General features: G+C 54.8%; 1 protein-coding gene across 1 annotated transcript; it reads right to left on the bottom strand.

Annotated features, from left to right (window-relative positions):
- Nucleotides 1-7461: 7461 nt before the first annotated feature.
- Nucleotides 7462-14452, bottom strand: LOC147601507 (coiled-coil domain-containing protein 183-like). The gene is made up of 16 exons (XM_086744685.1): nt 14432-14452; nt 12961-13094; nt 12111-12409; nt 11888-12009; nt 11651-11728; nt 10727-10891; nt 10486-10590; nt 10164-10286; nt 9656-9784; nt 9452-9512; nt 9262-9362; nt 8822-8982; nt 8323-8482; nt 8053-8178; nt 7708-7804; nt 7462-7571 (listed from the first exon to the last, which is right to left on the bottom strand). Exons 1-16 carry the CDS (start codon nt 14450-14452, stop codon nt 7462-7464), a joined length of 1992 nt encoding a protein of 663 aa, XP_086600811.1.
- Nucleotides 14453-21199: the final 6747 nt, after the last annotated feature.

Genomic DNA, 21199 nt, shown 5'->3' with positions numbered 1-21199 from the left:
CACACTTTCCCACCTTGTACGCAGGAGGGGCCGGCTTTCGGCCATTACTTTAACAGCTGCCTTTGCTGTGCTCCTTTTCTCTCTCCCTGCCTACCGCTTCACTCAGGATGGGCCTCTTGTCATCAGCCCAATGCCTCAGACTACACTGTCCCCTCCCCCACTTCACTATCCTTGGATACGGTAAAGAAATAACAATTAGCAAACTGGAACTCTCCCCATATGCTTATCTGGCCAGCCTATAAGGGTGTACTAGCTCAGCCTGCACCTTGGAAGGTCTAGACCAACCTATGCTTTTCTCCCCTATCTGTCCTGAAAGTCAAATGATAATCGCCTTTGGAAGAGGATGGAAGTTGAGGAGAAGCGGACAGTAAACGATAAGCGGTTGGAAAAGACTAGCCACACAAGTAGCAAAGGAAGGAGCCGAGCTATCCCGAAGGCCAGCTCAGTCCAACTAGCTTTTGCTGGCCTGCTTTCCGGGATACCAAGGTGTGGCCAGGCAAGCTCACAAGCACCAGGCGGGTTCCGCATCACTGCCTCTTTGTGACACGGGGCCATACGGAGGCGCATGGGGACATACAGTGGCCACGCAGCTACCACAGCCCGGGCACCTCACGTAGTCAGCACAGTCTCCAAAAAGTTGATGGCAGCCCATGCAAATCTTCTACGGTTGGTCGTAGTGCATGGTTTTGGGTTCTCCGTTTTTAAGAGTTGAGATACCATAAAAGTGTGTTCCTCTGCATGCTTCGATACAGTCAAAGGCATTAGCAAATTTGCCTGTCTTTTTGGTAGCCTTTCCATTGTAGTGCTGGGGATTTTTTTTTGTTTCTTAAAGTAAAATCACATGGGGCATGTCTTAGGTCTCTCTTTTTTAAATAATAAATCAAAACTTATAAAAGTTAAAGTTTTATAATTTACTGCTTAAACTGTATCTTACAGTTGCAGCATACAATTTATTAGGCATTTAGATGTTTGTTCTAAGTGTTTAAAAAGCGAAGCAACAGAATTTATTCAAGCACTGTCAGCAAGACTCCCTTGCAGGAGGTGGCTGGAACACCAGAGTTACCCACCTCTATCTGTCCCTTTGCTCACTCTATCCACACTGGCAGTAAGGGTCCTGCAGTTCATCTCACCCAGAGTCATCTTGTCATCGGTAGGCATCACCTCAGGCTTGAGGGGACGGCACAGCCATGATCTTGAGGTTTACTCGGTGCCCCACCATTTTCCCTCACTGCTTCCGTGAGCACTGAGCTGCATAGGTCAGGAGATGTACCTCTCCACCAGTCCCCCTGTACGGCAATCCCCAGTTCAGGCTCAGAAATGCACGTGCCCTTTTCTTGGAGACTTGCACACTAAGCAAGCCATTTGGTCCAGTAGCCAGAGCAGCAACGTGACCTGGGGGACTGTCCATCTTCCTGGTAGTCCAAAAGCCAGTTACAGTCAAGCACATGCTCAGGAAGCACTTGGACCACCACAGTTCCAGCCGTATCAACCAACAAGTAAAGCTGGCCAGATGACAGCTGACAGCTAGGGTGTTGCTCTCAGGTATTTGTTCCTGCAAACTCACCAAGAGCCACTGGGAGCCACAAGAAGAGGCCTTTCAAGACCATCATCATCTGTAAGGGCATCTTTTGCCTGGAAAAGAGGGAGGGAGTCCTGTGGCTGCCAAAAAAAAACCAAAACACCACCCCAATAATAATGACTGAGGACCCTGAGGCTGGGGACACAGGATTCGGGGAATACACCTGGCATTCTGTGAATGACAATTTAGGGCTGTGTGCTCCCCAGCCCACTTAAGCCATAAACACCAGTGGGGATTGTGATGGCTGCATGCTGCTGAAGCTGGAGACCGGGACGGATGGGAACATGGTATCCAAGGTCTCTGTGGAAAAGTGGCCCAGATATCTTGCTGACATGCAACTATAGCTGCAAGTCAATCATACTTTATCAATCAGGGGCATCCGAGGAATCATTGAGCTCTTTTCTAGCAGAGTGAGCTGCACGCCAACAGTAGGGATGCCTCTCAAGGTTACTCCTCGGAGTTGAGCGATTTCTTGCCACAACAGGATTAACAGGATGCCTAACATTGAAAGGTTTGCTAAGATGATAAAGACTACATTGTGCATATGTAGTCTTTTAGACATTAACAGTTGATAAAGTCTGGGACTAGGAGTTTCGAAAGTAAGGGGCCCTTTCTGAAACGCACCGCTAAACGGCAAGATCTCCCTGACAATTTTGTCTGACCTTGTCCTGTATGCAGTAAATAATGCAGTGTACCTTGCCATTGAATCTTGTTAAACGACTGTATCATTTAACATTACACTTCATTAACCCACTCTTTTTACAATTTATTGTGGATTTGACTTCTCTCTTACAACTGATGTGCCTCATGCCATCAGTTTTCCCCAAAGCAGAAGTTCTTTTACCCGCTATGCAAGAGCCAATCAACATACTGAGTTGAGATACTCATTTCTTTTCAATCTGTAGTGGCAGTGGCGAGTGCTAGGTATCTAACACAGCCAGCACGCCTCTTAGAAGTACAAGGGGCATTTTCTACAAAGTAATAACCACAATAAAATAATTGATTGGTTACCTATACTTTTTTGTACCGCTCATGTGTTTTAAACATTTAGGGACTCCCTCTTCATTAGAATGCTTCTTATCTATAAGCCAGTGTAATTTTTAGCATTAAAATCAACAAAGAATTAATCTTAGTTAAGTGTAGGCTTGTGTCATAGTTCAGGCCTGATCCGGACCAGACTGCTCAGTGTCTCTCTCACTGCCCCCACACTCCAAGAGACTAGAGGGAGATAATGTAAGAAAAACGGCTCGAGGTTTGAGATAAGGACAGGGAGAAATCCTTAAAGTTAACATTACAGGCAAAGAGACTCAACTTGGGGAAAACTTAATTTATTACTACAAACAGCAGGATAATGAGACAGAGAACAAGATAACCTTCCCCCACTCCTCCCTCTTCCCAAGCCTAACATTATCTCTACCACCTTCCCCCCCCGGGCAGCGCAGGGGGGAAGAGGGAATGGGGGTTGCGGTCATAGAATCATAGAATCATAGAATGGTTAGGGTTGGAAGGGACCTTCAAAGGTCATCTAGTCCAACCCCCCTGCAAAGGAGCAGGGACATCCCTGACTAGATCAGGTTGCTCAGAGCCTCATCCAGCCTGGCCTTGAACGTTTCCAGGGATGGGGCCTCCACCACCTTTCTGGGCAACCCGTTCCAGTGTTCTATAACTCGCATCGTAAAAAATTTTTTCCTAATTTCTAATCTAAATCTACCCCCCTCTATTTTAAAACCATTACCACTCGTCCTATCGCAACAGGCCCTACTAAACAGCCTTTCCCCATCTTTCTTGTAGGCCCCCTTGAGGTACTGGAAGACCGCGATCAGGTCTCCCCGGAGCCTCCTCTTCTGCAGGCTGAACAGCCCCAACTCTCTCAGCCTGTCCTCATAAGAGAGGTGCTCCAGCCCTTTTATCATCTTCGTGGCCTTCCTCTGGACCTTCCCCAACTGGTCCATGTCCTTCTTGTGTTGGGGGCTCCAGAACTGGACACAGTACTCCAGGTGGGGTCTCACCAGGGCAGAGTAGAGGGGGAGAATCACCTCCCTCGACCTGCTGGCCACGCTCCTCTTGATGCAGCCCATGATGCTGTTGGCCTTTTGGGCCGCAAGGGCGCATTGCCTGCTCATGTTAAGCTTCTCATCCACCAGCACTCCCAAGTCCGTCTCCTCAGGGCTGCTCTCCATCCATTCCCCGCCCAGCCTGTATTTGTGCCTGGGATTGCCGTGACCCAGGTGCAGGACCTTGCACTTGGCCTGGTTGAACTTCATGAGGTTGGCACGGGCCCACCTCTCCAGCCTGTCAAGGTCCCTCTGGGTGGCATCCCTCCCTTCCAGCGTGTCGACAGCACCACACAACTTGGTGTCGTCGGCGAACTTGTTGAGGGTGCACTCTATCCCACTGTCCATGTCGCCAACAAAGATGTTGAACAGGGCCGGGCCCAGCATGGACCCCTGAGGGACGCCACTCGTGACCGGTCTCCACATGGACATTGAGCCGTTGACCACCACTCTCTGAGTGTGGCCATCCAGCCAACTCCTTACCCACCGAGTGGTCCGTCCATCAGACCCATGTCTCTCTAGTTGAGAGAGAAGGATGTTGTGTAGGACAGTGTCAAAAGCTTTGCACGAGTCCAGGTAGATGATGTCAGTTGCTCGTCCCTTGTCCACCGATGCCGTCACCCCGTCATAGAAGGCCACCAAATTGGTCAGGCACGATCTGCCCTTGGTGAAGCCATGTTGGCTGTCACCAACCACCTCCTGGCTCTCCATGTGCCTTAGCATGGTTTCCAGGAGAATCTGCTCCATGACCTTGCCAGGCACAGAGGTGAGGCTGACTGGCCCGTAGTTACCTGGGTCTTCCTTATTCCCCTTTTTAAAAATTGGGGTTATGTTCCCTCTCTTCCAGTCATCGGGGACCTCACCAGACCGTCACGACTTCTCAAATATGATAGCCAGTGGCTTGGCAACTTCATCCGCCAGTTCCCTCAGGACCCGCGGATGGATCTCATCAGGTCCCATGGACTTGTGCACCTTTAGGTTCCTCAGATGATCCCGAACCTGCTCTTTGAGTACAATGGGCGGTTCTTCATCCTCGCAGTCCCTGCTTGCACCTTCTACAGCTTGGGCGGTGGGACAGGAACTCTTGTTGGTGAAGACTGAGGCAAAAAAGTCATTGAGAACCTCAGCCTTCTCCATGTCCTGGGTAACCAGGACACCAGTTCCCTTCTGGAGGGGGCCTACATTTTCCCTGGACTTTCTTTTGTCCCCTATGTACCTATAAAAGCTCTTCTTGTTGCATTTTATACCCCTGGCCAGATTCAGTTCTGCCAGGGCATTGGCCTTCCTTACCTTATCCCTGGCCACTCGCACAGCCTCTTTGTAGTCCTCCCAGGCTACCTGTCCCCGCTTCCACCCTCTATAGGCTTCCTTTTTTACTTTCAGTTGGTCCAGGAGCTCCTTGCTCATCCACGGCCGGCCTCCTGGCCTTTTTGCCCGACTTGTTTTTCATCGGGATGCACCTCTGCTGAGCTTGGAGGAGGTGCTCCTTGAATATAGACCAACTTTCCTGGGCCCCTCTTCCCTCCAGGGCCACCTCCCATGGCACTTGGCCCATCAGGTCCCTGAAGAGGCCGAAGTCCGCCTTCCTGAAGTCTAGGGCAGAGAGCTTGCCGTGTATTTTCCTTGCTGCCCCGTGGATCTTGAACTCCACCATGTCATGGTGGCTGCAGCCAAGGCTGTCCTTTACTTTAACATCCCCCACCAGCCCCTCCCTGTTGGTGAGCACCCTCCCTGTTGGTGAGCACCCTCCCTGTTGGTGAGCGCAAGGTCGAGCATGGCACACCTCCTTGTCGGCTCCTCTATCGCCTGCAGGAGGAAGTTGTCATCCACGCATTCCAGGAACCTCCTGGACTGCCTGTGCCCTGCCGTGTTGTCTCTCCAACAGATGTCAGGGTGGTTGAAGTCCCCCATGAGGACCAGGGCCTGTGACCGTGAGGCTGCTCCTATCTGCCTATAGAGCACTTTATATGCTCTGTCCTCCTGGCCAGGCGGCCTGTAACAGACCCCCACCGTAATGTCCCCTGTCCATCCCCATCATCTAATCTTGACCCATAAGCTCTCTGTCAGCTCCTCCTCCATCGCCAGGCAGAGCTCCACACACTCCACACACTCAGCCAGTTGCTGACGGACCCCACCCCGGTGTGGGGTCCTCCACGGGCTCCAGGTGGATCTCTGCTCCTCCGTGGAACTCCATGGGCTGCAGGGGGACAACCTGCTCCACCATGCTCATCACCACCGGCTGCAGGGGAATCTTGGCCAGGATGGGCCATGCAGGAGAACCCCGTGTGGGTCCCCAAAGACCACAGCAGTCATCCGTGTGCTGCTCTCCCGACAGGCGTGATTGGTGGGGCCAATGACTTGACTCTTGCATCCTTTCCTGCAGGCCCCTAAGCCTGACTGGTGGGGTTTTTGGTCTCACCCTCCCGCCTCCCCACGTGCGAGAGCCGGGCCCTCGGCCCCGCTGCCTCTAACAGCACGCGGGACCTGTTGGTACCTTCTGAGCAATGCCAAGGGCATGGGCATCCTCCTCCAAAACCTCACGCAGGCCGGGGAGCAGCCCTCTGCTCCGACTGAGCTTTTCCTCACGTGACTGCATGAGAAACCTCCTCCCTTGCTCTGCAGGACGTTAAGGTGGTGTTGGTACCATGCAGGACGATGGGCGCACCAAGAGCCCCCACTCGCCCCGGGCTACGCCCGCCAAACCGAAGGGGCAGCACCTTGCAAGGCCAAGATGGCGCGCAGCTCCTGGACACGCTGGCTGCGTTTTGCCAACCGCCTCCCACTGATGTTGGAGCCCCCAGCATCACAAGAACACGGACCTGTTGGCACGAGTCCAGAGGAGCCACAGAGATGATCAGAGGGCTGGAGCACCTCTCCTGTGAGGCCAGGCTGAGAGAGCTGGGGCTGTTCAGCCTGGAGAAGAGGAGGCTCGGCAGAGACCTTCTGGTGGCCTTCCAGTGCCTAAAGGGGGCTTCTAAGAAAGATGGGCAGAAACTTTTTACCAGGGCCTGTTGTGACAGGACAAGGGGTAATGGTTTTAAGCTAGAAGGAAGTTTGATTTAGACTGGATATAAGGAAGACGTTTTTTACAACGAGGGTGGTGAAACGCTGGCCCAGGTTGCCCAGAGAGGTGGTGGATCCCCCCCATCCCTGGAAACATTCAAGGCCAGGCTGGACAGCGCTCTGAGCAACCTGATCTGGTTGAAGGTGTTGCACGAGATGACCTTTAAAGGTCCCTTCCAACCCAAACTATTCTAGGATTCAGTGACGCTATGACAGGTCAGGCAGCCCCAGTCTAAGGGCTTCATCTCAGATTTCCCTCTCCGTTCCAAGGCAGGCTCTGCCCTTCCCCTCCCATGCACGGACACCACAACACCCACCCTCGGGTCCGATACCCGTCCAGGTCTTGGCCACTGCCCCATGTTGCCCCATAGCTGCCTCAAACACACGCCAGCCCATGGGTGTCCCAGAGCTGCCTGGGGGGCAGACGTCGCAGGAAGGTGCTGGCCCCACAGGACGAAGGGGGAGAAAGCCAGCTCGCCCTCAGCTTTGCGCTGGCCGGCAAAGCAGTCCCCACCCCAGCCCATCCCCACCTCTGCGGGGAGAGCAGCTGGGCAACGGACAGGAGGATGGGGCTGCCTCCAAACCCAGCTCAGCACCCCTCAGGCTCTGACCCCCATGCGTCCCGGGAGACAGAACTGACCTAGGCCCCCTGTGCCAGTTTTACCGCAGGCTTGGGAGGAATGAAAAAGATCTGCTCTATTAAACGTGCCAGGAAAAGGGTATAACTGGTGGTCTCGGGCATCCAAGGCTCTCATGACGCAACCGCTACTTCTTCCTGCTTTTCTTCTTGCTTTCGATCACGTGCAGCCCCTGCTTCTTGATGTCTTCCCGCGTGAGGACAAGGTCATGGTCCTTGTCACCGAAATCAAAGGGGTCTGGAGGAGAGAGCGGAGAGGAGCGGTTGGGGTCTGCTGGGACAGTGGGAGATAGACAGGCAAAGACACTCAGAAATCCCAGCGTGCAGGGGCTGCGACAGTCGCTGGGGGACGTGTCCCCGCTGTGCTCTCCTACCTTGGACGCTACTGCCTATGTCCTTCAAGCAAACCTTCAGGTTCTGTGCATCGTTTGCGGTTGCTTGCTCCAGAATGTTTCTGACCTTCACAAAAGTCTGTGAAAGACATCCTGGGGTAATTGCTGACGGGGAGGTGAGTTACAACCCAAGGGGCACCCCACCTCCATGCCCCTCTGCGGGGGATGCCCCACAGTGCCCAGGGCCACCTGGGGCTGAGCTGCTCCATGGCTCTTCCCTGGGGCCACCTCCATCCTCCCAGCTGGGAGGACGGCTTGGGATGGGCCATGCGGGAGAACCCCGTGTGGGTCCCCAAAGACCACAGCAAGGACTGAGTCCCGGCGCACCTCGTTCTCCTCGTCAGGGCTTTGCCTGTGTGTGGGCAGGTCGGCCACTCGCTGCACCAGGTACTGCAGCTTCTGCTCACAGTGCTGGAGCTTCTCCTCCACCCTCCTGGCCTTGACAGAATCATCCTGGAGTCAGAGAGAGAACAACAACCTTGGTGGGGAAAATGAACCACTTGGGGTGAGGGTGGCTGCCCCAAGTGTCACCGCGCTGTGCTGTTGCACCACCGAGCACCGGCCGGGGTCGTGCTCACCCCAGGGCCACGTGGGTACCTGGCCGGGCATGGTGATGCCATGCAGACGGACAAAGAGGTTGTCAATGCCGTTTTCAAACTCCAGCAGGAGCTCCCGATTCCTCAGCATCTGGGCTCGCATTCGCTCCAGCCGGGCCTCTTCCCGCTGCAGCTTCATCCTCAGCTCCTCCTCCAGTATCCTGGAGCCAACCACATTCACATCCATACAACTGCACAGGTGTGCAGAGACACCCTAAACCTGCTGCAAAAGCTGCTCAGGTTGTCCCCGCTCCAACTGCAGAGCAGAGATGCTGCTGGCAACCCAACTTCCCACGCCAGGCAAGGAGCAAGGGTCCTGCTGCCGCAGCAGCAGCTTTGGCTGCTCTGCCAGGACCAGAGTTGGGGGAGCACCCTGCTCAGAAAACCTCCCGGTGTAGGAGCGGTGAGCGGCTGCAGTGGGGCGGAGGAATGAGTGATGCACACGTCCCTCCCCAAAGGCGACGACCCCGTCAGCACGACTGGGCCGAGGCCAGCAGTACCTGGTTGTGCCGGGGGGCTGGCCAAACTTCAGCTCCGCCTGCTTGAGCTCCAGCTCTTTCAGCGTCTGCTCCAGCGCCTGCTTCTTCTCCTTGCACTCCTTCAGGTAGGCCTCCATGTCCACCGAGGACTTCTGCTGTTCCAGGAGCCTGATGGGGATGTCCTAGCCAGGGGAAAGCATGAGGACTCAGCCCAGGGTGCTCCTGCAGGGTGCAGGATCTGAGCTATGGCCTCGGAGCGGTTTCTGCTCCATGGACCACTTCAGCCTCGTGGCGTGGAGAAAGGCAGCTCCATCTCTGCCTGCACAAGAGGGGCTTTGGGGGGCTCCAGGGACAGAGCAGAGCAGATAACCCTGCAATGAAACAAGGAGAGCAGAGAGGTCTTGGCTCCCCGGGGCTCGAGCAGCGCTGGGTTCTCTAGCAGAGACAGGTTTTTACGTTACCCAGAGGCAGGAGCACTGCGCCGCAGCCTTGGCCTTCTCCATCTTCTCGGTCACCCAGGCCTCGTGCCCCAGCCGGGACTTGGTGGCCTCCAGTGTGGCACCTGTGGTGGGAGGAAAGCGGCACAGAAGGATGCCGGCAGCTGCGCCCTCGTCCCGCTCCCCCACCCCCCGCACCCCACCAGGCACTCACCCACCAGTGGGTCATCTGGGTTCAGGGTTGAGTTGTCCACGGTGAACTCGTCAGTGCCGTGCTGCAAGGATGTTCATTGTCACCCCCCCGAGCTGCTAGCACCCTGGGGGAGCTGGCCCTGCAGCCCCCACACCCACGGGGGGCTTGGCACTGATGCCTGCCATCTGCCCGCAGCCCTGCCTGCACCGGCTGCCCCCAGCTCACCGCTCTCTGGTGCCTTTTCATTGCTTCCTTCAGCCAGAGCCTCTTGGTGTGCTCCTTCAGGGTGGCCAGGGAGCGATACCTGTGGTCTCTCTCTGCGAGAAACCGGGTTTTCATCTCGGCCATGTCCTCCTGGAGCACATCAGGGAAGGGAGAAGTGGCTGCCAAGCTGGCATGGACCTGCCAAGCTTCTGGGATGGCCAGCGTCCAAAATGACCCCCCGTGTAAATGGGCTGGGTAGGAAACTGGGGTGGAAGGAGGGCGGGGAGGGCTGAAGGATGGAGCATGCTGCCTTCACCACGCCTGGTGCTTCAGGCTGGCTGACCCCAGGGCGGCCCGGCCCAAGAGCAAGACATGGGAGGAGCTATGGAGGCACCTGGCTGCTGCAGGCACGCCCAGCTCAGTCTCTTTTGCTCTTTATTGCAGGAAGACTCACCAGCCCGGGCGCGTGCTGCTGTCTGTGGGTTCTGGAGGGTGGGAGAGGGCCCCAAGATGCCCTGCCCCATCTCACCTTGGTTACATCAGCAGCTTTGAGAGCATCCAAGGCTATGAGCTCCATGTCTTCCAACTCCCCGTGGCACAGCTCAGCCATCCCGCACAGGAGGTCCAGCTGCGGAGGCAGGTGGGCCAGCTCCTGGGACAGGGGACACAGGGAGCCACAGCATGTCACCTCACGGAGCCCTGGGGGTCCCTGGCGCTGTGACAGGGGATGGAGGGGTGCAGGAGGACCTCACCAAGCCAGGAGGACATCCCACCAGCGCAGCCCCTGGGGCACCTCATTGCCTTTGCAAGGGGGAGTGGGAGGGCCGATGGCCCAGGGAAGGGGAGCTCACCTTTCTCAGGACATCCCGCACTGCCAAGTACAGGGCGGTCACCGTCTGTCCCGTGTGAACTGCGGTGAACATTTTCTCAATGTTGTTCTCCAGCTGGCAAATTGCCTGGGGCAGAGACGGGTGGGGGGACACGGGATGACTCCATGTGCTGAGCCCAGTGCCCACCCGGGGAACGGAGGGGTTGGGTTCGAGCCCCCCGCCGGGTGCTGCCACCCTGGGAAGGGGTCCTGGCTACCTGCACCTGCGCCTGGTGCCGCTTCTCATCCTTGGCGGCAGCCTGCAGCTGCCGCTGCCACCTCTGCTGCAGCTCGTCCAGCACTTGGCTGCGCTGCCTCATCTGGTACAGCAGCATGTTGCACACGTTTGCTCGGTCATAGATTTCGGCCCGGACCTTCTCCTGGCCCACCTGGATGGGCGCACGAGAGTCCGCCAGGCTGGAGACAGGGCTCACTGGACACCCGAGGGAGAAGAGGGTCCTGCCTGGAAAACTCCTCCCAAGGTAGAGCCGGGGACGCTGGGATGTTGGTCCGGGACATTGTCACTCCCTTGGCAGGACGGGATCTGGGAGCGGTTTGCTCTGGGGGGCTGACTGGGATAAGGGAGAGGTGGGCATCTGCTGACGGCAGCGGCGGGTCGGGCTTAGGGACTCCGTGTAACGCAGACCGGGGGCTGGGCGTCAAGAAAATCAACCAGTGCCCTAGATGCAGAAGCTGGCAGAGAGCGGTGGCGCCACTCTGTCCCTGCAAGAGGCCCCTGGGCAAAGGCAGCTCCGCGGGGCCGGCGCCTCTATTTCCATGGCCTTATGACCAGGTGATACCCTTGGGACAGGCAGCCGAGGGCAGAGACGGCATCTCTCTCCCAGGGGTGCAGCTGGAGCCCGCAGGAATTCGAGCAGCCCTGGGGACACACAGAGTGGGAAGGCGAGGAGCTCTGCTGGAGCAAAGCATCCGCTGAGGGGGCTAAAGGAGGACACGTGTGGATAGCTCCCACGGTGAAAAGGGACCTATGGCAACAGACGTGAACACCCTGTGTCGCACCACACTAGCCCTGTGGGGCTGTCCTTGTGCCAGGACCACGTCCCTCCGCTGTGCACCCTGTTCTTCCCAGCGCTCCCGGAGCCCCGACCCTCTGCGAGCAGCCCACGCCCACCGGACCCTGCTGTTACCTCCACTGTCTTCCTGGCCAAAGCAACGTCCAAGTGCTTCTGCGCTCCGCAAGCCTCGGAGATGGTGAGCTTGTTGCGCTGTGGGCAGGAGAGGGGCAGAGAATATCACCGCCAGCCTGGGGATGGTCACGTCCTCTTGCTGCCCTGCAAAGTCTGCTCCCGGAGAGGACCGGCGCAGGAGCTGGCTCTGCAGGACCAGCACCAGGCAGGGACACAGCACACGGGACCTGTCGGTACCTTCTGGGCAATGCCCAGGGCATGGGCGTCCTCCTCCAAAACCTCACGCAGGCCGGGGAGCAGCTCTCTGTTCTGACTGAGCTTTTCCTCACGTGACTGCGTGAGAAACTTCCTCCCTTGCTCTGCAGGACATTAAGGTGGTGTTGGTACCATGCAGGACGATGGGCGCACCAAGAGCCCCCACTCACCCTGGGCTACGCCCGCCAAACCGAAGGGGCAGCACCTTGCAAGGCCAAGATGGCGCGCAGCTCCTGGACACGCTGGCTGGGCTTTGCTTTCCGGCCCTGCCCGGCACCGGCACTCCTCTCTTCGCCCTCCGACCTGGCTACCTGCGCGGCAGCCATTGCGGCTCCACTGCCCCGTGGAGACGTCGCCATCGGGCTGTCACCACGGACGGAGCTGAGCTCCCGGTGGCCGTGGAACCGTTGCTGTGGCACCTCCAACTGCCTCACGCCGCACACCTTCTGCTCAGCCGTCGCCTCCCACTTGGCCATTGACACCCACAGCCCTTCCTCTCTGCTTCTGCAGGCAACAGGTTCATTCAGAAGCAGCCACTGAGCTCTCTGAGGTAACAAAGGCAGAGTGGGCAGCGTGGACCCCAGTTCTGTTTCCCGTCACCGTGGCTACGGCAGTCGCACCTGCCCAGACGAGCGAGCCCTCCAAGCCCCACCAGGGCGAGGGCAATTTCAGGGACAATATGTGTACACACACCCCCAAACACACTACCAGCGCTCACCTCCCATCTGCCAGCTTATTTCAAATGCCAAGAGGAGTCTATTGCTACCTAGATATGTAGCTTTGGAAACTGGACTTCCTTAGCGTCATAGTTGAGCCCTGTTCGGGACCAAGCTACGCAGTCTCTCTCTCACTCCCCCCACCCTCCGAGGGAATAGGGAGAGATAATATAAGAGAAAAGGCTTGAGGTTTGAGATAAGGTCAGGGAGAGATCCTTAAAGTCACAGTTATGGGCAAAACAGACTCAACGCGGGGAAAAATATTAAAACCAAAGCAGGAGAATGAGACAGAGAACAAACTTCCTCCCCACCCCTCCCTCTTCCCGGGCTTAACTTTACCTCCTTCCTCCCCCCGAGCGGCACAGGGGAGAACAGGGAATGGGGGTGATGGTCAGTTCATCCCCTGTCGCTTCACACCGCTCCAACTGGTCCACGTCCTTCCGATGCTGGGGGCTGCAGAGCTGGATGCAGTACTGCAGGGGGGGTCTCACCAGAGCAGAGTAGAGGGGCAGAATCCCCTCCCTCGACCTGCTGGCCACGCTGCTGGGGATGCAGCCCAGGAAACAACCAGTTAAGAAAATATTGAAACTAGTTGGTTGCTTTTGTGAATGAATGCATATAGAAACACAGGCATGGCTGGTTGTTCTGAATGACAGGCGCTTGAAGGTTCAAGTAATTCACAGTCACTCCCTTAGACCCTGCGTGTGTCTGGACTAGTGTGTCGTGAAAACCTTTGAATTTGGAGGGGACCTGAACTGATTCCTTTCCATGGCCATTCTTCACTCATTAGAAGACCCCCACAAACCCAACAGTTGGTAACCTCCAATTCTCCCGCTATACTTTCAGCAAGATCCACAAACAGGTTCTTCCCGATAAAGGGAAGCCCTAACGGCTAACTACAGTGTTTTCCATTAAAATATTTAGAGGAGCCATCTATAAAAAGTCTTTTCCCTTCAAACACTAGGGCTTCGTGTAAATCTTCTCGGACTTTAGTCTGGTATTCAATAATATCCAAACAGGTGCAGGAGCGGTGAGCGGCTGCAGTGGGACGGAGGAAGGGGTGATGCACACATCCCTCCCCAAAGGTGACGACCCCGTCAGCACGACTGGGCCGAGGCGTGTGCAGAGACACCCTAAACCTGATCTGGTTGCAGGTGTCCCTGCTCCTTGCAGGGGCGGGGGGCGTTGCACGAGATGACCTTTAAAGGTCCCTTCCAACCCAAACTATTCTAGGGTTCTCTGATTCTAATTTGGGTGAAGGTGAGCCAGCTGTAGAAAGGTACAGGGCCAGTGCTATCACCCATTCAGAACTCCCACCCTGGGGAACACCCAGGACCTCCACTCAAGGGACTGTCACAGGCCCCCCCACTCTGGACATCTACACCCTAGGGCACCCCCAACCTGGCCCACCCTAGGGCCTGGGCCCCCAGGGAACCCTTCTGGGCTGAACAAAGGCTGAGCCCTTACGGCTTATCACAGGGATGTGGATCCACAATGATCCCCAGTCTAAAGCTGCTGCCTCCCCACCAGCTCCAACGTGCGTCCCTCCCTGTGGTGAGTGCCTATCCCTCTATCTTGCCACACCCTGTCCCCTACTACATCTAACATCCCCCTGGGACCACCAAGTCTCTTCCTCCCTGGGTACCAGCCAGTGCCTGCATCTTCCAGCGTGTGACCCGCTATCCCATGGACTGCCAGTTTTTCTTGGACTGCCCAGGTATGGGCATCCAAGCTGGGCTCAGCACCCCCCCAGCCCTTACGCTGCACTGCGACGCACCCTTTGCGACACCCCCCACCACCTGCCCATTACCTGGATGTTTGCTAAGGACATGAGTTGCACATGCATGTGCAAAAGTGTATGTAGATATTCATGAGAGGATTGGGCATGGGTCCCACCGCCTGCACGCACACAGTTGTGCACTTGGCATGAGGACTGTCAAGAGATGCAGGTATTGCTTCTACAGTAGGTGTGTGTGCTATAAGTAGCATGTGTATAAGCATGCACAGGATGCATGCAAATGCTCATGCATGTGAAGGGTGCACACAAGCAAGAGGCAGGTCGCTTGTGTGTTTGCAGATCCATGTCCACTTGTGTGTACGCGTCTGTGAAGGAAGTGACTTTTCTGTATGCTCTGCTTGTGCATCTCTGTGTGCACACACATGGGGCATGAGGAGCATGTGTGGGACATGAGGGGCATGCACCTGCGTGTTGACGCGGAAGTAACGGACACTGCTGATGACCAATATGATCAAGCAAATGCCAATTTATTGTTGATACATCCCGGTTAATATAGCCCTTCTAATTCCGTATCATACGCAAGCTCTCTACTAATTGGTTAACTATATCATGCACGCGCTCCTAGCTAAAATATGATTCGTTAAGTCTCCATGTTCACACGCACGGCTCTCTCCACCTGCACCCTGCTTCACATTCAGCCCCCAGTCACGTATGCCAGCTGTTTTCCTTCTTCTCAAGGTTGCTTCGTTTACTTTCTCACAGGAAGCTTCATTACTTTCTCACAGGCGGCCTCATTATTTTCTCACAGGTGGCTTCAGTACTTTCTTACAGGCGGCTTCATTACTTTCTCACAAGCGGCTTCAGTGATGTCCTTGAGGCCTGCTGCTCACAAACATAACAATTCCATTCGGTCTGGATTGTTCACTAAGTGCCCCTGGTACTCCAGGTATCCAACACCTGCATGAGCAAAGGGGACAAGAAGCATGGAGGGGACATGACGAGCATGTGCAGGACACGGGTGCCTTTGCATGCACACGTCTGCTGTTTCGTGTACCCGGAGGACCAGGCTGCACTGATGTGTTCCTCTGTGCCTCAGATGCACACACAAGATCTGTCAATGTTTGAGGAGCTGCATGGGATTGCAGATGGAGCTCTTGGTCTGACCCTTCAGGACCCTACTTCGGAAATCCTTGCCTGTCCCCGAGGGGTCCCTTCTGAGCGCATGGTTCTTAAGTACTTCTACCTCAACGGTGGGCCCAGACACCTGAGTGCCTTGGGGTCAGTGAGCAGTGTGGGGTGGAGTGGGACCACAGACACCTGGGTCCATGGGAGAGGGGTGCATGGGGGTGTAAGCGGGGTGCCAGGACACCTGTGTCCATGGTGGACAGATGGAGTGGAGGAGGAGCTCCCAATGCCTGGCTTCTCTGCGGGCAGTGAGGTCTGTGGCTGGAGCAGGTGCTGCAGGGACATCCGGTCCCTGGGGCACAGCGCCCCAAGGTGCCTGAGTCCCCACAGTGTCAGAGTGGCAGCAGAGCTGGCACTCCAGGCTCGGTTCAGCGCTGCGCTGTGCTTGCCCCACAGCAGGATGGCCCCACACCACACAGCATGGCTGAGGCTGGTGTTGGCACTTGGCTCCATGGCGCTCGTCCTGCTGCTGGTGTGAGTCTTCCTGACATGGTAAACCTTACCCTCAAAATCCCCATGCTTCTGGAGCCCCCTGCAGACCAGGGGCTCCCAGAACTCCCTCTGGACCCTCAGTCTCTTGAGATTCCCTACAAATGTGACGGGACCCAGGTGTCCAGGGGCAGCTGTAGGCTGCCGGGACTCCTAAACTCACAGGGCCTCCTATTTCCCCCTGTGACTCCCATTGTCCTCTGGCCCATTCCAGGACCCCTCCCTTGCATCCAGGACAACTCCAGGCTGCCTTGCTTCCCCCAGATTCCCTAATTTCCCCTAAGACCCTGCCACTTTTCCCCATTTTTCCCCAGACCTCTCACTGTGCCTTTCAGGGTCCCAGTTACAGTCAATTGACCCAGATGCCCCCACTTTCCCCCAGGGTCACATACTTTCACCTTTAGACCCATCAGTTGCCCCCAGGAGCCATCAATTGTCCCTTGGTCCCCCTAGATGCCCCATGATCACCCCTCCTAAGATGGGGATATAAGGGTCTCCTCCTCTCTCCTCCTCTTTCTCATTCCTCCTTCTGCCTCCCAGGGCCACCTGGCAATGTCAGAGCATCCCAGATCTCAGTGACCTCCGGACACCCCACAGATATGGACAACAGGGTCCCCCAGGGGATTCCCGATGCCTGGATTCAGACTATGGGAGCTTGACACCTGGATCCATCCCTGAGGACCAACATTTCTGCAATTGCTTTTCTTGCGCTGGAGGTGACATGTGCAAATGGGAACAGTCTGAAAACAGAACCAGAGAGTGATAAAATCTGGATTAGGCTGGAGATAGAGAGCTGGGGTCTTGGGCTTGCATATAGAAGTCTATGGGGTTGCGTCCAGAATAACTGGGTACCACGCAGCACATAAGCAGTCCAAAACATAGTTTTGATGCTCCTCACCCTGCATTTCAACAGCTAGCACTAAGGGAAGGTCAGACTGCTACCTGTAGGAAAGCTTTCTCTTGATACTGATGTATCAAAGATACCTTCTGATGTCATAGCCACTCCAAATGCCAAGTTACTTTCTCCTCTGATTGTTTGCCTAAAAGCATTTTATCACATATTTACTTTGATACCACTTTATAACCCAGCTGACTTCAATTCAGTAACTTGGATAAACTATTGCTAGAGATTTTCTAGACATTATGCCTGTAACAAAATGGCCAAAGAGTAAAGGAAGAATGGTATATGATTACTTGAAGAAAAAAAAAATCACAGTGTCTCCAGTGCTCTGTGTGGCCTTAATATGTACCTAGACTTACGTTAGAAAGAAACAACTACCAGAAAAACAAACGCAGTATATGCAGAGTACGCCTATATCATAGAATCATAGAATCATAGAATGGTTAGGGTTGGAAGGGACCTTCAAAGGTCATCTAGTCCAACCCCCCTGCAAGGAGCAGGGACATCTCCAACCAGATCAGGTTGCTCAGAGCCTCATCCAGCCTGGCCTTGAACGTTTCCAGGGATGGGGCTTCCACCACCTCTCTGGGAAGCCTGTTCCAGTGTTCTATAACCTTCATTGTAAAAAAAAATTTCCTAATATCCAATCTAAATCTACCTCCCTCTATTTTGAAACCATTACCCCTTGTCCTGTCCAGGACTTTAGGCACTGGAAGGCTGCTCTAAGGTCTCCCCAGAGCCTCCTCTTCTCCAGGCTGAACAGCCCCAACTTTCTCAGCCTGGCCTCACAGCAGAGCTGCTCCAACCCTCTGATCATCTTTGTGGCCTCCTCTGGACCCTCTCCAACAGCTCCACGTCCTCCTGATGCTGGGGGCTCCAGAGCTGGACGCAGCACTGCAGGGGGGGGGGGTCTCACCAGAGCAGAGCAGAGCACCAGAATCCCCTCCCTCAACCTGCTGCCCACGCTTCTTTTGATGCAGCCCACGATGCGGTTGGCCTTCTGGGCTGCAAGCACACATTGCCGGCTCATGTTAGACTTCTTGTCCACCATCACTCCCAAGTCCCTCTCCTCAGGGCTGCTCTCGATCCATTCTCTGCCCAGCCTCTATTTGTGCCTGGGATTGCCACGACCCGGGTGCAGGACCTTGCACTTGGCCTGGTTGAACTTCATGAGGTTGGCACGGGCCCACCTCTGCAGCCTGTCAGGGTCCCTCTGGATGGAATCCCTCCCCTCCAGCGTGTCAACAGCACCACACAGCTTGTTCAAGGCCAGGTTGGATGAGGCTCTGAGCAACCTGATCTAGTCGAAGATGTCCCATATCCCACTGTTGCATTCAGTCCCAAGCAATCAGTTACAGGTTTCCCTCAGGTGGATGGCTGTGTGAAGTAAAGGGAAGGGGATGAAGCTGTTCCCACCCTGAATGCTGATAACAGGAGCATACACAGCTGGCAAAGGAGGGTGACAGAAAGATGCCACCACTGGGCATAGGCTCTCCCTTCCTCTCAGACCTCTCGGGCTCTTTTCTCCTCTCCATGGCAGGCCCTGGCAAGTGCTGGAGGGGCTCAGCACAGCATGGAGCAGCCAAGGGCAGAGAGGGAGCTGGTTTGCTGCAGTCTCACAGCGGAGGGCTTGCTACATGGTCATTTGCTACACAGAGCACAGTGACCTTGTCCTCCAGGACCCTGACTCATTATTGTATGCTCCGAGCTGTTTGGCGCAGGGCCCAGCTGTACAGCAGCAGCTCAACCAGCCTGGCTGGAGCTCTAGCACAGAAGCCATCAGCTGCCAAGCACAAAATCCAGTTCCTGAGACTGTCCAAAGGGGAATGAGCCCTTCTGGCCCGCTGCAGGTTGGGGCTGACTGAGAATCTCAGTGATGAGATGGCTAGAGTGGACCCTCCCCAGAGACTGCGGCAGCTCTTAGGCCTGGCTGTCACTTTGGAGAGGAGGCTGGCAGTGCATCAGAGTGTGTACCAGCATCCTGAGAGGTGATCTGCCATGCTCTGCACCATCTACCTTGCCACCCCCAGCAGAGGAATCTATGGAAGTGGGGACCACCAGCACACTTCTCACCCCAAAAGCAAAAAAGTAGATGGAGATAGGGGACATGATTTTATTATATATGTTTATATTATGCTTTTCTTATATTTTCTGCAAACAAGCAAGAGATCAAGCAAAAGTTGCAGAAAGCTTGTGTGGATGAGCAAGGAGTTCCTGAGTAAACTTACACATATAAAGGAAGCGTTCACCAGATGGAAGCAGAGTATGATGGCTGCTGGAATAAGGAGATGCTGTCCAGCAATTCAGGGATGGGGCTGGGAAAGCCAAGGCTGGCCTGGAGTGGCATCTGGCAAGAGAGGTGAGGGGCAGCAAGAAAGATTTCTACAAGTAAATAAACAAAAGGAATACTATGGAAAATGGGAATTCCTGTGAATCTGCTGCTGAATCTCCATTCAGAGGCCCTGGTGACACAGGACATGGAAAAGGCTTCACTTCTGCTTTTCTGGGGAGACCAGTCTTCAGGAATCCCAAGCCCAAGAGATCAGGGGAAAGGCTGAAGCAAGTAACACATACTCTTGCTGGAAGAGGATCAGGTTAGGGAATACTTAAGCAAACTGGACATACAGAAGTCCATGGGCAGGATATACCTGCAAATGCTGAGGGAGTTGACCAGTGTCACTGGAAGGCCGCTTTCAATAATCTTTGATTGATCCTGGCCACTGGGAGAAGTGTCTGAAGACTGGAGGAAAGTAAATGTTACTCAAGAGCAAGAAGGAGGACCCAGGGAACCACAGGCTAGTCTGCCTCACCTTGATCCTCAGAAGGTGATGAAGCAGCTAGTCCTGGAAACCATTTCCAAGCACATGAAAGACAAGAAGATGATCTGAACTAGTCAGCATAGATTTACAAAGGGAAAGTTGTATTTAAGTAACCTGCTAGCCTTCTACAATGACACTCGCATGATGGATAAGGGGACAGCAGTGGATATTGTTCACCTCGATTTTAGTAAGCTTTTTGACACTGTCTCCCAAAACCTCCTAACAGACAAACTGGCAAAATATGGATTAGAGAAGTGAACAGGGAGGTGGACTGAAAAACAGCTGAATGGACAGGCCCAGAGAGTGCTGATCAGTGGCATAAAGTCCAGCTGGACACCAGTCACCAGTGGTATACTCCTGGAGTCAACCCTGGGGCCATCCAGCTGCAAAGCAGGTCTGTGAAGAAGGACATGGAGATCCTGGTGGACAAGAAACTGACCATCAGCCAGCAATGTACGGTCATGCTAAAGAATGCCAGCAGCACCCTGGACTGCACTAGGAGTAGTGTTGCTAGCAGGTTGAAGGAGGCCTTCCCCTCTGCTCAGCACTGGTGAGACCTTACCTGGAGTCCAGTTCTGGGTTCACCAGTGTAAGAGAGACATGGATATGCTAGACAGAGTCCATCAAAGGGCCACAAAGATGATGAAGGGACTGGAGCAGTTCTCCTTTGTGGAAAGGCTGAGAGAGCTGGAACTGTTCAGCTTAGAGAAAAGAAGGCTCAGAGAGGGATCTTATCAGTGTGTATAAATACCTGAAGGGACAGAACAAAGAAGTGCGAGCTGGGCTCTTTCCAGTTGGTGCCCAGTGCCAGGACAAGATGCAATGACCACAAACTGATGTATAGGCAGTTCCATCTGAACACAAGAAAATACTTTTTCACTGTGAGGCTGACCAAACACTGGCATAGGTTGCCCAGGGCTAGAGTCTCCATCCTTGGGGATATTCAAAACCCAAGCAGACACTTTCCTGGGTGGCCTGCTGTCACTGATATTTCTTGAGGGGGGTGTTGGACCAGGAGATCTCCAGAGGTCCTTTCACATCTTGCCATCACATCCCAATGAGATGGCAAGAGAGGCCATCACATTGCCACCTGCCTCAGCAAACCACTTGTTTCCCCAGTGCCGGAAAACATCTTACCTCAATGGCAGCAAAGAGGGCCTGGTCAGACCACATTTATTAAGGTCAGTACACCCTACCCTCATCCTCCTGGATCAGCACACCCTCCAAAACAATCCTATAGTTGAATCAAGGGCCTCCTGTAGGTTTGTGGCCTCTGCATTTGCCCAGAGCACCCAGGCCCTTACCCAACCCACCCCAGACACTGTCACTGTTACAGATGGGAGAAGAATGCATGGTGGGGCCATAGCCCAAGAGACCTTAGAGTAACCACGATACCTGGGCATCCAGAGACTGTCCTTTGTCCCTAGTTATGGAAGTAAAACCTGT

This window comes from Chlamydotis macqueenii, chromosome 3, assembly GCF_036417535.1.
Source record: "Chlamydotis macqueenii isolate bChlMac1 chromosome 3, bChlMac1.mat, whole genome shotgun sequence".
NCBI classification, from domain to species: domain Eukaryota; kingdom Metazoa; phylum Chordata; class Aves; order Otidiformes; family Otididae; genus Chlamydotis; species Chlamydotis macqueenii.
Note: the sequence above shows the minus strand (reverse complement) of the source record. Positions and strands in the feature narration are given on the sequence as shown.

What these genes read in the sequence shown, in the direction of transcription:
- LOC147601507 (XM_086744685.1), bottom strand. Translation starts at nt 14,452, where the DNA reads ATGTCCTTAGCAAACATCCAG. An exon ending in CCCTGGGCATTGCCCAGAAG is followed by an intron (nt 11,729 to 11,887) that starts GTACCGACAGGT and finishes TCCTGCCCACAG; the next exon opens with CGCAACAAGCTCACCATCTC. An exon ending in GCATCACCATGCCCGGCCAG is followed by an intron (nt 8,179 to 8,322) that starts GTACCCACGTGG and finishes CTCTGACTCCAG; the next exon opens with GATGATTCTGTCAAGGCCAG.